The sequence below is a fragment of the Xyrauchen texanus genome, chromosome 41, assembly GCF_025860055.1.
Source record: "Xyrauchen texanus isolate HMW12.3.18 chromosome 41, RBS_HiC_50CHRs, whole genome shotgun sequence".
Classification (NCBI taxonomy): domain Eukaryota; kingdom Metazoa; phylum Chordata; class Actinopteri; order Cypriniformes; family Catostomidae; genus Xyrauchen; species Xyrauchen texanus.
This window is the reverse complement of record NC_068316.1, coordinates 4,370,431-4,388,139: the sequence shown is the minus strand read 5'-3', so window position 1 is coordinate 4,388,139 and position 17,709 is coordinate 4,370,431. Positions and strand designations below refer to the sequence as shown.

The 17,709-nt window shown below is 38.4% G+C and overlaps 1 protein-coding gene across 2 annotated transcripts; it reads left to right on the top strand.

Moving 5' to 3' along the window:
• The first annotated feature begins 865 nt into the window (after positions 1–865).
• Positions 866–17,418, top strand: si:ch211-183d21.1 (uncharacterized). 2 transcript variants are annotated; one of them, XM_052113876.1, is made up of 13 exons: positions 866–999; positions 3,055–3,945; positions 4,276–4,456; positions 4,551–4,690; positions 5,756–6,003; positions 6,529–6,831; positions 7,555–7,816; positions 10,093–10,285; positions 10,491–10,651; positions 12,771–12,845; positions 12,976–13,122; positions 13,228–13,324; positions 14,765–17,418. In XM_052113876.1, exons 2-13 carry the CDS (start codon positions 3,096–3,098, stop codon positions 14,826–14,828), a joined length of 2,721 nt encoding a protein of 906 aa, XP_051969836.1. In that variant the 5' UTR covers positions 866–999; positions 3,055–3,095; the 3' UTR covers positions 14,829–17,418. The 2 variants fall into 2 exon arrangements, with proteins under 2 accessions (XP_051969836.1, XP_051969835.1); XM_052113875.1 differs by having other exon boundaries at positions 5,753–6,003.
• The last annotated feature ends 291 nt before the right edge of the window (positions 17,419–17,709 follow it).

Genomic DNA, 17,709 nt, shown 5'->3' with positions numbered 1-17,709 from the left:
ACAAACATTTTTGCAATGACCGTTTTTTGTTAATTTGTTTATTTGAACCCACTGTTAGTTCCCAGTTCACACAGGTGTCCTGGCAGAGTAGCTGCAGGTGTACTACATATGGAAGGCCAACTTATCTTTTAATGTTCCCAGCATTACTCATCATAATTACAGGGTTCTCTTACTCCATTTTAACTAGTAAGAATTCCAATTACAGAGCTCTACTATTAAATATTTAATTGTCATGTGTTTCCATTCACTTCCATTCATTTTTAATTAATGACCACTACAATTCAATTTATACTATTGAGAATTAGAGGGGCACATGGGTAGCTCAACAAGTAAAGACGCTGGACACCTGGAGTCGCAAGTTCGAATCCAGGGTGTGCTGAGTGACTCCAGTCAGGCTTCCTAAGCAACCAATTGGCCTGGTTGCTAGGGTGGGTAGAGTCAATTTGGGTTAACCTCCTTGTGGTCGCTATAATGTGGTTCTCGCTCTTGGTGGGGCATGTGGGGAGTTGTGTTGGATGGCACGTTGAAAAGCGTGAGGGGTCCTTTATTCATGCCCAAAAGTGTTTTTTTTGGGGGGGGGGGTTTAACTGCAGAGCTCTGCAATTGCATTCTTACTAGTACAAATGCAAACAGAGAGCTACAATCAGTCACGCTGGGAGCATTAAAAGACAAATCAGCTTGCCATAAGTTCATGGACATGTTCCACTAACGTTTGACAAACATAAAGTTTCCAAATACCTTTTTGGTTACAGAGAAACAATGTGTATAGGAATAATCTTTTTCTTGGGAAAATAAAGGAAGGAGTCATCTTTCGGTGAAACGGGATGTCTCCGGGAATGTGCGTAAACTCTTCCCGATTCACCCCCACCCGTCACCCCGCCCGCTCACGCGTGCTTGCAGAAGAGACCGAACGGATCAAATCGGGTCTATCGCAGCTTTAAAGTTACCGAGAGTTTAGAAAACACTTTTAAGGAGTTCTGTCAGACGTGAGCCGTTACGGTAAGCAATATGACCTCATTAAACCAGACAAGATGCGATAGTCGCGGCTCGGATTCTCAATGTTGTTTTCTTTGTCGTTTTCTTAAAGACCCGATAGAGTTAACCGAGTCCGCTTGTTCTTTTGTTTTGTTTTTTACTGTGCACTGTTACGAAACCGACTGTTTCTTGTGGGAACCCGTTTGATTGTGCAGTATTTTGAAGTGCATTGATTGCATCGCTTTTGTTTGCAAAAAAAAACAAACAGTAACCTTTTCTTTTATACTGTGAGATAGGAGCCTACTATAATAGTAAATGTTGCAATGTTCTCTTCATTTGTCACTTTTGTCTTAATGATGTCTAATGGCTTCGTTTTTCATCATCTGAATTGGTTTGCTGCTAAAGTGTGTAAGAAAACAACAAAAGTTACTGTATCCATCAGTTCAGGAATCCAACTGGAAATGATACTTTACATGCATGCCATGACGTCACAAAGATAGTGGCTGTGTTTGGACACGATACTTTGGCTACTGCATACTGACTTAAAAAAATAAATACAAGTACAGTAATACAAACAGTAATATGCTACATTGTTGTCATAAATGATAATTTTGTCAGAGTATTTTTTTTTGTTTTAAGTTTTAGCCATAATTTTGGTCTTTTAACGAAAGTAAACTTTAAATTTAGCCCTTTATTAATTTTAGTCAATTTAACGTACTAAAATGGCATATCATTTTAGTAAAAAAAATAATAATAATTTTGGTTGACAATAATGTGCAAAGTGACAAAAACATGGATAAAATGTATAAATATAAATTTATATATATATATATATATATAGGCCTATATATTATCCCCTTTTCTCCCAATTTGGAATGCCCAATTCCCACTACTTAGTAGGTTCTTGTGGTGGCGCGGTTACTCACCTCAATCCGGGTGGTGGGGGACAAGTCTCAGTTGCCTCCGCTTCTGAGACCGTCAATCTGCGCATCTTATCACATGACTCGTTGTGCATGACACCGCTGAGACTCACAGCATGTGGAGGCTCATGCTTCTCTTCACGATCCAAGCACAACTTACCACGCGCCCCATTGAGAGCAAGAACCACTAATCGCGACCACGAGCAGGTTACCTCATGTACCACATTGTGCATATCTTTACACTCCTTAGCAACCGGGCCAATTTGGTTGCTTAGGAGACCTGGGTGGAGTCACTCAGCACACCCTGGTTTCAAACTCGTGACTCCAGGGGTGGTAGTCTAGAAGTTACTCTGTTGTGAATGCCTTGCGTTTAGACAGTTTACCATATTATGTTACATTAACCCTTACCCTAACATGCATTGTGGGATTCAATGTGGTAACAAACTACCATACTACTATTTCTGCAGTATATAGCATGCACATTATCCCTGCATCTGAAATCACATACTGGTGGGGTATGTACTGTATTTGATGAAGGGCACACTTGTCGGCCAGTAAAACAGTATGTTCTTTAGGTATGCATCCAGGTAATATCCTTAGATTCCAGACATCATCCGGGAATGTGACCTTTGACCTGTGACCCGATTTATGACATAATAACAACAGTGAAAATAATCTACTCTGATTTTGTTAAGCAAGCATCAAACATTATCTCTTTGATTACATCATCTGATAACAATCAATTTAAAATCAAAATACCAATCAGTATCACTTTTGTTTATTGGGTTTACAGTTACAGTTGGGTTTACAACTACTATAAATAAACTACATTTAAAGAAATAGTGCACTTTATTATGATCAATCTGTCATCATTAGATGTTATGCAGACTGACAGCCTCAGTCACCATCCACTTTCATTGTATCTGTTCCATACGATGACAGTAACTTGTGACCGTGGCTGTCGGTCTGCGTAACAGTCCCTTTGTAGTCCACAGAAGAAAGTGATACTGGTTTGGAACAACATGATGGTGAGTAAATGATGACAAAAAATATATATATTATTTTTGGGTTACCTATCCCTTTAAGCATTTCTAAATGAAGCCACTATATGATGTTTTGAAAGCTTTCGTCTAGAAATAATTTTCTGTTTTGTCCACAGGTCATTCGAGCACTTCATCTGTCAGCCCTGTTTAATTTGGTATGCTGAGAACTTTTAGGAGGTCAGTAGCCATGCGTGTGGAACTTTTGCTGAACTTGGTGTGCATGGTGTTTTTGGGTATTTTTGATGTTGCGACCCCCTGTCTAATGATCAGTGAGGTAAACTGTGACAATCCCAAACTGGACACTCTTGAATTTTTGGAGTTGTACAATGAAGGTTTGAATCCTGCTTCTCTGGATGGCTACACGCTTGTGTTTTACAATGGCAATGGAGACCAAGCGTACCGTGTCATTGATCTAAGCGGACACCTGACGGACCAGCGAGGCTTCTTCTTAGTTGGATCTTCTGAACTGAATCCCCGTCCCACAATCATTCTCCCACCCAACTCCATTCAGAATGGGCCTGATGCCATTGCGCTCTACGGGCCCAATTGGACTCCGGTTCCCGAAAATGGACATGTTTCCAGAGTTGGTTTGATAGACGCGGTGGTGTACACTTCTCGTAAATCTACAGAAGGTGCCGATGGGCTTGCGTCGGTTCTGACGCCAGGCTCGGTACCGTATGTTGAGGATGAGCAGGCTTTGTTAGGGGACGAGTCGATTCAACGCTGCTGGCAGTCTGAAAACCTCTGGACGTTCCATACAGGCCCGCCCACTCCTGGATGGGTCAATCACTGCCCACCGCCGACCCCCGGCCATGTTTGGATCAATGAAGTGGATCTCGGTGGGCCAGATCAAAAGGGCCTTGTGGAGCTCAATGTTGGCATGGTAACCGGATCGTTTTCTGTGGTTCTTTATGATGTCACTACGGATCTGATTAGCTCAAGTGTGCAGTTCAGTACAGCAGGTGCTGGATTTGTTACCCTACCTTTGGATACTGGGATTTTGTCAGGTAATCTTGCTTTTATATGGTTCAGACTCACCGATAAACTCATTTAAAGGACACTAGCTCAAACCGTTTATTTTCTCATACGTTATTGGTTGAATGTCCTAAAGAAATGATAATTACGCACATTTCTGTATTTCTAGATACATATATACAGTACATATATAAAAGTGATTATTATAGTTATATATATTTAATTATATTTACTCATTTCAGTGTTTTTTCCCTTTTTAATTTTGAGGTAAAATATTATAAAACTAAATTTGAAAGCTCTTAAACAAACACATCCACAGTTAAGACCTCAGCCGAATTTTAATGCAATATTTGATATTTCAGTGTCACAAAGTGCGGCTTTGGCAGTGTATGAAGGCCCGGCTTCAGACTTCCCCAAGGGCAGCCCCCTCAGCCACCAGCAGCCAATCGATGCCTTTGTTTATTGTGATTCAGTGCACATGCCCAGTGAGAACCTCACAGAGACGCTCATACCTGGGAGGAAACCATTTATACTCGCAGAAAGGTAATCTGCATAGACAATAATGCATGATGCCTTTATCTGGATTTCGTGTTTGTTGTTTATCCAAGTGAAAATGTTATTTTTGTTTGCCCACCAGTTTTCACACAGTAGGTCTTCATGGCAGTCGCTGCGGTGTTGCTGAATGGACGAGAGATCCGGGACTGTTTGTAACGAGGCCACGAAGTCCCGGAAAAGTAAATGACTGCGTTTGGTTTCAGTCCTGCCCACGTAACATCAGTAGGTCTCATATGAATATATCAGAACAGAACAGAACAGAAAATGTTTAGATGAACAATATTTATTTGGATACTTTTTGTCTGATACCAATTTACAAGCAACAATTTGTTAATTGCATGATTTGTGTATGTATAAATATTAGGGTTGTCGATTTAACACTTTAATTCAGTATGATTAATTATATATAAAAAATAACACAATTAATCATGTCCTTGTACTGTAATAAGGAATTCAAGTTTGTTGCAGTACCATCTGTTTTCAGCAGGGGGCAGTAAGTGAAACTCCAGCTGTATAGTAAACGTGCAGTGGTACAGACAACAAACCACACTCAGGCTTGCTTGAATACAATGACAACACAAAACAAGAACACAGCTGGAAAGAGCACAATTTCGAGTGCAGTGATCAAGAGATGTGTTGTTTTGTAGTTTAACTTGACACAGCGATGTAAAAATGATGTGTTTATGATGCAACTCAACCAAAGTGAGATGCTCAAACCAGTCATCTGACGCATATTAATGCATCCTTAGAAAAGCCCTTATAGTAAATCTATCTCAGACTGATTGAGGAATTCAATTGCAATTCGTCAATGATTGCTGTGGACTGTAGGCCAGTAATATGGAAATAAACAACATATTGCATTCTAAATCCACTTTTGTTTACTGTCGCATAAATGCTTTACTCATCTGCCGTGATAATGTTGTGCATTTTAATTATCTGAATTATTTTATTTATAATAGATATATGTAGAATTTTGTAAATATAACTATTTAATTATTTAATCATTATACTGTATATTGAATTATTGCTATTTCAGGGCCTTTCTCTGCAAATATTTATATATCAGAATATCATATCATTAATTTGATTAAATACATAAATAATTCCATTATGAAAACTCATTGTTTTTTTTGCAAAATCACACCCAACATATCTGTATATGTTAAGAATGGTTGTGAAATTGCTGTCTGGCACAGTGGACCGAAAATGAACGAGTGTACGCACAAGGTAACAAATCCATAGATCATTTATGAATATTTATATACATCTGCCCTGTTATTTCAGCAGCGTATACATCACCGACAGGACGGCTCCAGCCCCCCTTTCATAGCAATTATGATTTCTTGCTTAACGAGATCAACTCTGATTCACCTGGAGCAGCAGAAGACGAGGAGTTCATCGAGTTGTGGCATCCGTCTGGCTACCGTATGTCCCTTGATTTCATCTGGTTGGTGATGATCAATGGACAGACTGGCAAGATTTACCATGAACTGGAGCTCAATGGATATTACACTGACGATGACGGATACTTCCTGGTGAGCAACTACAAAGGCAACAGTGAGCTGGACAAAACTGAATGCATGAAAAAAAGAGTACTGCGACAATAGCATCAGCAAACGGAATTGCAAAAATACAGATTGTTTTCAAATAGCTTTCACAAATTCTCCCCATTTGTTATTGGTCAAATAAATAGATGGTCCCGCCCGAGTCAGTTGTGCTGTGTCAGGTGATCGGGACACTTAAAGTTGTCTCTGAATTAAAACTACAAACTTTGTGTGAGCAACAGACCACAATTTAAGTCATTATTCACTGATAATCTTGCCCTCCTTTTTGGCAGGCACGTGTGTGTGTGTGTGTGTGTGTGTGTGGCTTACTAGTTTTTCCAAAGCTACATGTATGTAATTTAGGGAGGTATAGTTTCAAAGTAGCTTCCCTAAAACTGCTTTCAGTGAATCCTGGATAAAAAATCATGTTTGCAAGTCATTTTTTTGTGTGTGTTTTGTCTTGTGCATAAAGTGCATTTTGTAATATTACCATCTTTTTGAATCCATTCTTCCCAGATTGGGAGTGGTAAGCTCGCTGCAGACATTAACATCGTAGTCAACACTATTCAGAATGGACCAGATGCCATAGCGTTATATCGCAGTGAGTCACCGCCCTCTATGTCGAGTCAGAGTATTCCTACGGACGGTTTGCTGGATGCAGTGGTTTACCGTACTCGTGGATCTGACAAAAAGTCTTTGGAGCTAACAGAAGCGCTTACACCCGGACAGCTCCCCCTGCTGGAGGACAGTAATGCATTACCCGGCGACGAGACGCTCACCCGATGTGGAGCTGGCAGACTCGACCTCAGTTCTTACAGGGTGAGATCTTCTTTTTCTGATCATGTGTTAATTTTATGTGATGTACCTGTAAGAATATAACCATCTGTTTAAAGACTGTACTAGACATATGCAGCCATATTAACTAGGCTTGGAATCAATGCCTTATCTTCTATGAAGGTTCATACACAGCGTGGTCTCGCCGTCTCTCTAAATTCGACCCCATTTATTATCAAAGGACAAAGATCATTTACTCAAGCGATGGCTGGATGATATATTGTGTATAAGTATCTTTCATAGAGACAGCTAGGTTTGACAGCTTGAATGAAACCTCTTCACAGATACAAACAGAGAAATTGCATAATAATTTCTAATTGTTCAGTTTGCGCAGTTAAACCAGTTTTATACACTAACCTGCGAACTCATGAACATCACTTTCATTCCTGCAGTAGAAAAACCTTTGTAACTTTTGTTTTGCGTCCTGAAGAGCTCTAAAATACCCGTCCTATGTTGTGATGCCTTGCAACCTGCCTCAGTAAATGTGTATCACCCCCGTGTGGTTTCCCAACGCTATTACGCCAGACATTCAACAGAAGCCCAACCGAGTGCATTGGAAAGCACGCAAATTAGGCTTCTAATTTAAATATCGCAAATGTTACTATATCGATGCCTCAAAAATATATCGATAAAATAACGTGCCGATAAATAAACTATATATTGATATTTTATGAAATGCCTAATATCAACCATTTACTGTGTCTACAGGTCGCTTCTCCAACACCAAGGAAGATAAATGACTGCCCATCCACACCCAATATAGCCCCACCCCCTGGGGGTGTCGTTTTTAATGAGATTGGCTTGGACGACACACTGAATCCTTTTGTGGAGCTGGTTGGTCCACCGTTGACTTCATTGCTTGGAATTATTTTGGTATTTTTTGTCGATGAAGCTCAAAAAATAAACTACCCGCTAACTGGCAGCACAGGAAGTGATGGGTTCTATTTTCTCCAGAACAGCTCTAGTGCAGGTGGGTGTGTTTTTAAAAAAAAAAAAAATATATATATATATATAATGCCTTTTTTTCAATAAATTGGCTGATCTGTCTTAAATGAATATTCTGGGTTCAATACAAGTTACTGTAAGCTCAATCGACAACATTATTAATTATGTCATAATATTGATTACCACGAATAAAATATCATTTTGACTCGTTCCTCCTTTTAAAAAAAAGGTTACATTGAAACGCTTACAATGGAAGTGAATGGGGCCAATTTTTGGAGGGTTTAAAGGCAGAAATATGAAGCTTATAATTTCATAAACACACTTACATTAATTCTTCTGTTAAAACATTTGTATACTTTGAGCTGTACAGTAGTTTAAAAAAAATATTTTTTATTGTTTTTGCTGGATTGCAGTGTTTACAGCATAACATCATCAAGGGAACAAAGTTGAAAAATTTCAAATACTGTAACTTTACACAGAAAAGTTTAGTATGTGATTTTATGACACTAAAATCATGTTAATAGTATATTGTTTACGTCATGTGGCTATACTTTCTAACGTTTACGGATTGGCCCCCATAAACTTTCATTGTAAGTGTGTCACTTTAACCCAAACTTTTGCTTTTTTTTTTAAGAAAAGGAGGGACGAGTCTACATTCATTTTTCTGGTAACCTTTATTATGCCAAAAATGCTGTTGATTAACCTTGACTTGTATTGAACCTGGAATATTATTTTAAAGGGATAGTTCACCCCAAAAATAAATTCTGTCATCATGTACTCACCCTCATGTAGTTCTGCACCGAATGCTGTTACTTTTTCCTTGGAACACAAAAGGAAAAAGTAACGGCATACTTTCAACCAGCCTAGTTGAAAGTATTCTAGTGTTCAGCGTAACAGTATGGTACGGACAACTAACATTGGCAAAGTAAACAAACTGGGTAGGATTGTTAAAATAGCTGGGAAAACTGTGGGTGCCAAACAGAAATCATTGGATGACCGATACAATATGATGGTACACAGAAAAGCCTTGTCAATCACAAATTACATAACTCATCCTCTTAATAATGAATTCCATCAGGACGGCGTTATAGGACACCGAAGTGTACAAAGTTAATTTATAAAAAAATGTTTTATGTGTAATAGGCCTCTTTAATAAGGCAAGAGTTTTCAAGGACACATTACTGGCTTAATTTTAATTATTTGATTGTTTTGTGTATGTGTGTGTGTGTGTGTGTGTGTGTGTGTGTGTGTGTGTGTGTGTGTGTGTGTGTGTGTGTAAGAGCGTGTGTGTGTAAGAGTGTGTGTGTGTGTAAGGGGTGTAAGAGTGTGTGTGTGTATGTGTGTGTACGTGTGTGTAAGAGTGCGTGAGTGTGTGTGTGTGTATGTGATTAAGTGTGTGTAAGTGTGTGTGTAAGAGTGTCTGTGTGTGTGTGTGTGTGTGTGTGTAAGAGTGTGTGTGTGTGTGTGTGTGAGCGTGTATTTATCACTTTGTGGGGACCAAATGTCCCCATAAGGATAGTAAAACCCGAAATTTTTGACCTTGTGGGGACATTTTGTCGGTCCCCATGAGGAAAACAGCTTATAAATCATACTAAATTATGTTTTTTGAAAATGTAAAAATGCAGAAAGTTTTCTGTGAGGGTTAGGTTTAGGGGTAGGGTTAGGTTTAGGGGATAGAATATAAAGTTTGTACAGTATAAAAACTATTATGTCTATGGAAAGTCCCCATAAAACATGGAAACCAAACAGTGTGTGTGTGTGTGTGTGTGTGTGTGTGTGTGTGTGTGTGTGTGTGTGTGTGTGTGTGTGTGTGTGTGTGTACTGTATGTATCGCCTTTGGTAATGTATTGTTTTGGTGTGTAGTAAATGTAACTGTTTGTGTTATTTGTCAAGACCAAACAATTTCCGGCCATGGCTGGACAATAAAATGAACTAAACAAAAAAATACATCTAACAAATTTTGATTGGTAGGTCCACTTTTATGGTGCGTTAATGTCCTTTTTGGTGCTTTACAGACATGGTCACTATGAACTGTTGTTGTATGGTAAAGAGCAGCTTGAAGATTCTTCATAAATTCTTTTTATGTGTTCCACAGAAAAAAATAATTGTAATTTTTTTGTGAGCTATTCCTTTAAACTAATTTTCATCTTCGCTCACTAGTTGATATTTCAATAATAAATAAAACACCATGTAACAGCGTTTGAATTCTAAAAACCTTTGAGTTTGCTTTTTCATTCATCTGTTTGTTTGTTCAATCATTCGTTCATTCAATAATTCATCCCTTTATTTCTGTCTCTGCAGATCAGGGTTTGCCAGCGCTGATTGATTTCAGTGCAGTGGTCATGTGTTTTGAGCCATCAGGATCTGGTGTTTGTGGGACTAACTCACGTTATTTGGACCGGCTCATCACTTCCAATAAATCGTGGTTAGAGAGGATTATCCAGTACAACACATCAGACATCAGACCCCCAGACATCAGTACCCCAGTGCTCGGGTTGGTATGGGTGCTGTGTGTGTGTGTGTGTGTGTGTGTGTGTGTGTGTGTGTGTGTGTGTGTGTGTGTGTGTGTGTGTGTGTGTGTGTGTGTGTGTGTGTGTGTGTAAATCAGTTCTGTTGTCAGTTTCAGAAGGTTAATGCAATTCAGTTTTGTAAGCATTCCTGCTGTGTTCAAGTGTATACCTGTGTCTTTGTGTCTATAGTATGAATTCTGTATCTCGTTGCGCGTCAGATGGGCCCATAAATTGGATTATTTCCAAGGTGACTCCTCGTCTACAGAACCTCTGTCCAAGTCCTGCCCATTCCGTCTCTGTGGACCTGTGCCTGCAGCCGGAAAATAATGATTGGCAGGGAAAATCAGGAAGTATGCAGAAGTATTTTTTGTAAAGGAACAGTTCACCCAAAAATACAAATACTCTCATCATTTTCTCACATTCATGTCATTCCAAACATGTATGTGCTATTTTTTTTACACAAAAGAAGACATTTCGAAAACTCTTCACACAGGTCTTATGTCCACATCTGTCAAGCTCCAAAAAGGACAATACAGTGAAAGCTTTGTGTGTAAATGACAGCAAAAATAATACAAATATGCCTTCAGGAGTCGCTTTGAATTAGATATTAGACTTTTGAAATATACTACTTTTGCATCCTTTTAAAGCTTGAACAGATGGGCTCTATCCACTGCCATTGTAAGGCCAACAGCGAGCCAGACCATTTTCTCCCTTTTGTGTACTGAAAAATAAAGATGACCATATTAATTTAGAACAACACGAGGGTGAGCAAATAATCACAGAATTGTAATTTTGTGGTGAACTATACCTTTAAATGAAAAGTTCACAGTGATTTATTGTATAATGTCTTTAATTCCTTGGGTGTGAGCTCTGGACATGTTTGTGCATGTACTGTTGTTTTTAATACATGTTCTTCACGAGTCACATAAAACTACCCAAACCAAAAAAACAAAACCTTTGGTCACACTTTAGTTTTCAGTGTCTGTTTTACTGTGTATTTCCATAAGTTCAAAGTAATATTTATGAACTACTGTACATGTACATACCATGTAACTGTTTTGTGCAGCTGCATGTAAATAAACTTTATTATTAGTTATATGTAATTAATTGTAGTAACATGCAATATGTGTAGCACAGACACTTTGCACAGATACTAGCACAGATTGTATATGCTGCTGTCGATGCATTCATTTGAGCCATTTTGTTCTTTTCTTTTTTTTATTATCCCAATTCCCACTACTCAGTAGGTCCTCATGGTGGTGCTCACCTCAATCCGGGTGGCGGAGGACAAGACTCAGTTGCCTCTGCTTTTGAGACGGTCAATCCGATCATCTTATCACATGTCTCGTTGTGCATGTGGAGGGTCATGCTACTCTCCACGATCCACGCACAACTTTCCACACATCTCATTGAGAGCGAGAACCACATTGTAGTGACCACGAGGAGGTTACCCCATGTGACTCTACTCTCCCTAGCAACCGGTCAATTTGGTTGCTTAGGAGACATGGCTGGAGTCACTCAGCACACCCTGGATTTGAACTCGCGACTCCAGGGGTGGTAGTCAGCGTCAATACATGCCGACCTACCCAGGCCACCCCCCCAACCGCACTTTGTTTTAAAGTTTAGTATCGAAATTCCTGGGGAACAACTACACTACCCATAATCCTGAAGGGAAATGCTCAGCAAGCAAGTAAAGACACTGACTAGCACACCTGGAGTCGCGAGTTCGAATCCAGGGCGTGCTGAGTGACTCCAGTTAGGCTTCCTAAGCAACCAAATTGGCCCGGTTGCTAGGGAGGGTGAGTCACATGGGGTAACCTCCTCGTAGTCGATATAATGTGGTTCTCGCTCTCGTTGGGGCACGTGGTGAGTTGTGCGTGGATGTCACGGAGAATAGGGTGAATCCTCCACATGCACTATATCTCCGCGGTAACACGCTCAACAAGCCACGTGATAAGATGTGCGGATTGACATCTCAGACGCGGATGCTGCTGAGATTCGTCCTGCACCACCCGGATAGAGGCGAGTCACTACGCCACCAAGAGGACTTAGATCGCATTGGGAATTGGGCATTCCAAATTGGGAGAGAACTACAAAACCCAACCCCCCAGCTAGCTCCGAGGGGAATCACAACATTACAAACTTTGATTTGAAGCAAAAAGTGTTTAAAAATGAATCATGGCTTACAACTCTTTTACGAAGGATTTTATTAAAAAAAAATTAATGGGAAAAAACTAATGGGAAAAATACGGCTGAAAAAGTGGACGGGCTCTTTAACTGTACTGTACCTTTAAGACTTTTGTGTAACCATCCCTTCTACACTGATTGGTTAAACTCTTCACATGTAAAACGAGCAATACTTCTTGGTTGTGGCCTTCAATAACAGCCTCGGCATAACCTGTATTATATTGAGACCTGTTAATGTTAGAATTATTCCTCTTAAAATTAATATAAATCTGTTTTTTATAGATTGTGCCATGGAGAGATTTTCTGATTTATTAGATGAAATTTGTAACTGCGGCATCAGAAGCCTACATCTTAAGGGTAAGACATCACACACACACACATGTTTACTTGGCTATATAGGGACATGCCATACACTTCTATTGGTGTTTATACAGTATGCATTGATACACAATTATAATAACTACAGACTAACCTTCATGTGTGGTAGGTGTGAATGTATCCTGTTTATCGGGTAGAGTGTATGCCGTAGGGTCTGTCTTTACTGTGTCTGAACAGCAGAGGGTGAGTCTCACTGCAAGACTGGACAACAACAAACTCTTGTGTTCAGCGCCGCAGGAAGGACGGGTTCATGGAGGTGTGGGCCATACGCACACAAACACACAGCTGTTAATGCCACATAACTCTTTGCTTTTGTGGGCTTGTATTGGTCAAATAAGAAATTGTCCATCTGTGTCTCCAGAAGGAGCATCTGTTGGCCTGCAGGTGGGGCTTGTGCTCACAGCGGTTCTGTTGTTTGGATTAGGTGCTGCCTTGTTTGTTTACCTGTACAAAAAAAGGTGAGTTTTGTGTGCGTGTGTGTGTGTGCGTGTGTGTGTTTTGCATTGATGCTTCAAGGTGGTTCAGGAGTTCCTAGGATGATGGGAAAATTAACATCTTAAATCCATTGAGATTTCTGTAGTGAATTTACATTTGATAATTTTTGCTAGTGTTAAATCGGCCAGATAATGCTCTTGTAGTCATTCACTCATTCACCTGCTCTACCACCTGAGCCACAGCCACTCCTGGAAGGGGTGTCAGAAGCCCCCCCCATGTCATAAAGAGTAAAACTGTTTTTTTTAATTGATTCTTTTCATTTAATCTTTTGAACCAGTTCACAAATCGGTGTGAATGATTCATTAGCAGATCGGTTTGAATCAAAATTATTTTTACAAATCCATTTTCAGTTTTTGCAAACCAAAATTTACAATTCTCTCATCATTAACTCACCCTCATGCAATCCCAGATGTTTATGACTTTCTTTCTTCTGCAGAACACAAATAATTTTTAGAATAATATCTCAGCTCTGTAGGTCCATACAATCCAAGTGAATGGTGGCCAGAACTTTGATGCTACAAAAAGCATATAAAGGCAGCATTAATGTAATCCAGTAGTTAAATCAATGTCTTCTTGTGCGAGCGATCTTGTCAGTTTTGGGAGAGAACAGACCAAAATATAACTCCTTTTTTCACTGTACATCATGTTATTGCGGTCTCTAGGCACAAACATGATTTCAAGCTCAATTACACTTCATAGTTAACCACTTTAATTAAACCACTGGAGTCTTATGGATTACTTTTATGCTGCTTTTATGTGCTTTTTGGAGCTTCAAAGTTCTGGCTACCATTCACTTGCATTGTATGGACCAACAGAGCAGAGATATTCTTCTAAAAATCTTAATTTGTGTTCTGCTGGAGAAAGAAAGTCATACATAACTGGGATGACATGAGGATGAGTAAATGATGAGAGAATTTACATTTTTGGGTGAACTATCCCTTTAAAGAAATGTCCCGGTTAAGCTCAATGTGGCATAGTGTGGATTACCACCAAAACCTTTTTTTTTTTTGGACTTGACCTTCATTTATTTAAAAAAGCAAATATTGTGGTTAAAGAAAGGCACAAATGGAAGTGAATAGGTCCAGTTCGTAAACGTTAAAATACTCTAAGGCATAGCTACAAGATGTAAACATACTTTTTAAATGATTTTGGTGTGATTCATTAGCTAACTAAACTTATTTGTGTAAAGCTATCTCCAATATTACATTACAGCTTTGTTGTCATGACAATGAAACATAGGTAAACACTATAATCTGGTAAAATGCTGTATCGCATGGAAAATCCCTTTTTTTTGTTCTAACCAACAAATGCAAAAATTCTGTCGATTGAGCTGAACTTGTATAATACCCGGAACATTCCTTTAACACCAGTTCATGTGTTGTTGTGTGATTGTCTGTTCACAGACGGCCTGCTGACTACCTCTCAATGCAGCTCAATGAACAGGCCGAGACGCCACTTCAACTTTAGTGTGTTTGCATGGGTGTGTGTGTGAGTTTCTGTGTTGGTGAATGCTTGCTGGATCATACATGTCTGTGACTGTTTATGAGGTACAGTGTTTTTGTAAGTATTTGTATTTGTGCTAGAAATGCAGGTATGCAGATTTCAAGTTTTGTCATGTTTTAAAGCCATATTATTGATCTTGCAAGAGAAATATTTCAACGGTTGTTTCATTTGTTTAACATGTTGAAGTTTAAACCGACGTCCTCAAGAACATTATTTTATTATATCCATCCAAATTGCGTAATTTCTGTGCTACCAGGTCAGCAGTTGCAAAAATAACCGCTATTTTCAAAAAACTCCCCCCATCTTCCAGTGGTAGTCAGTGTTGCTGTGGCGCGCTGGACGGTCACTCAAACAAACAGAGGAATGTTTTAACTGCACCACAAACTCACAACGCTACAGTTTTCAGTGAAATCAGCCTAAAAAATGGTTTACCTTTAGTTGACTACATATTAAGCCGGAGAACAAGATATCATTTTAACATCGAACAAATTACACGTCATATTTTTGTCCAATTTGAATGTTAATTGGAAGTGTGTACTCATCAGTAGGCAAATGTGCTGCGTCTAGTATATGATAACCGCTAACTTTGACGACAAACTTTAGCTTGTTGTGATATGTAACACTTTCAAGGGATGCAAAGATCTCAAAGATACTAAATGCACTATGATCCTCAAATTGAAGAATTTTTGAAAAACTGTTTTCTAACTGAGAAAACGTTTGAAACGACGAACAGAAATAAACAAAACAAAATAATGGAATAATTTGGTCCTTATTATCGTTCTTGGCGGCAGCTTCTCAGTCTCGGCTGGACATCTCGGTAATAACGCAAGTTACAAGAAATGGTGTCATTCACACATCTTTATTAAATATCGCCCGATTAAACGCCATTAACAATAGTTGCACCTGTAGAGTCCGCTGTCCCATCATCTCTTGCCAGACAGCGCGTGTTCCCCTCATTAAAGTTCAAGCAGTAACAAGTGAAAAATGAAATATTAATACAATCATCCAACTAAATGAAAAGGCAAGGAAGGAATTTATTAATGTAATTATTCTCTATACAACATTAAGATATCATAATATAATGCATTAAATATAATGCAATAGGAATAATGATAATGAATCAATAACCAAAAATGTCACATTAAGTTTAATGGCACCTATGGATTATAATTTTGTCTCCATTTTTTTATAGGGTATCTATCTTAATATAGAGAATATTTTGTTAGCCTATACTTTTCAAAGTCTTATTAAAAAAAGCTTTTTTAAACTTTCAGCAAAAACTAGGCAAAGTGATATTACTGGGAAGAGGAAAATTCAATTTAAAGTGACAGTGTGCAGGAAGCTTACATATAGCCAGTTATGGCAGAGATCTTGTTAAAAGGAGAAATGATCGGTGAACGTATCGGCTGTAAAAATACTGATGCATACCCTATATGACATTGTGTTACATGATGTTTGTGACCGATTATAAATTAAATAAAAGGTAAACTTAGTTAGTAGAAAGGCTTTCACATTTAGTAAAGTAAAGTATTTTGAGTTTTCATGTGTTGTCATTCTAAGACTGTCTTCGAAATGTTGAATTTAACCTTTGTGCGTCAATAAAAAAGTTACTCAGAGGTCCTTCAAGGACAAAAATGTCCTAATAATATTATATATTAATATTATTTGCCACATTCACTGACTTACATTTTAATCAGCATCAGTCCTGATCATAACTACCAAATATTCATTCATTTTCAGGATTTTAACCCTTTAAATGCCAGTTTGTTTATATAATGCCACTGTTGTTGTTTTTTTTTACACTTACACAATTTCTCAACACACACATACAAAACACACACAATTTTAGCTGCATCATTTATTCAGTTGGCCTGCAGTGCTCTATAATACAGCAAACAGAAAATAGGAGAAAAGTATGTATTTGCTCCATAGGCCAAACATGAGAAAAATTGCGCCATCTGGTGGAAAATATAAAGAATGTACATTTTGAAGCCAGGGCTCCGGAATGAAAGTATAATATCATCGTATTCACAATTTTATACTTTAATGGGACTGGGATCAAATATTGCAGTTTTAATGGGTTTCAATGGGAACATATTTGTCCTGAAGTTCCTGAGTGTAACTATTTTGTGTACACAATGTGTTATAGATGTATTATAGGAACTGAGGTTGCAATATCAGAATTCCCTCCAGAATGCACACCTTTGGCAAAATGGATGATGTTGGCATTAACACAGACAAAATGATCGAAAAAACAAAAATATCTCGAAGGTCGCACAAGGTTTAAAGGGCTAGACGCAGTTATATGTTCCAGCCAGCTCTGTGTTCCTGAGGTCTAGATAGAACAGACAACACACATACAGGAAATAGAGGTTTCAGGTTATATTGTTTAATATTATGTGCAATTGCAATCTGCTTTTCTCTTTTTTTGTTTTTGCTTTTTTTTTGCATTTTACAATCTTGTCTTGAATCTAAATTGTCATTGATTGTCTATTCGCACTGATTATTAATGATGACTCCCATGCAATTTTGTAAAATAATGCAATTTAAAATAAAGGCTTGTTTGTTAATATTTGCCGTGGATGACCTCCCTGTCTATAATACTATAAAGTGGGGTCCAAATGTCTGAGACCACTAGTGAAAGACATTCTTATGTTTGATTAGTGCAAATTTTAATATTGATTAGAAGCATAATTTTACTTTGTTTTGGCTTGTATGCACTTTAACACCTGCTCTAAGAAAAGAAAACTCTTTCGTTCTCTTCCTCTGTCACTTCCTGTTCTTTCATCAACACTTCCTGTACTGTCTGTATAAGTCAAATCTTTTTAAGATACACATAGACACA

Bases quoted from the DNA above. Each gene is read 5' to 3' on its own strand.
- si:ch211-183d21.1 (XM_052113875.1), top strand. From the start codon at position 3,096: ATGCTGAGAACTTTTAGGAGGTCAGTAGCCATGCGTGTGGAACTTTTG. The intron at 6,004-6,528 runs GTGAGCAACTAC...CATTCTTCCCAG, and splicing joins ACGATGACGGATACTTCCTG to ATTGGGAGTGGTAAGCTCGC. The intron at 10,652-12,770 runs GTATGCAGAAGT...TGTTTTTTATAG, and splicing joins TTGGCAGGGAAAATCAGGAA to ATTGTGCCATGGAGAGATTT.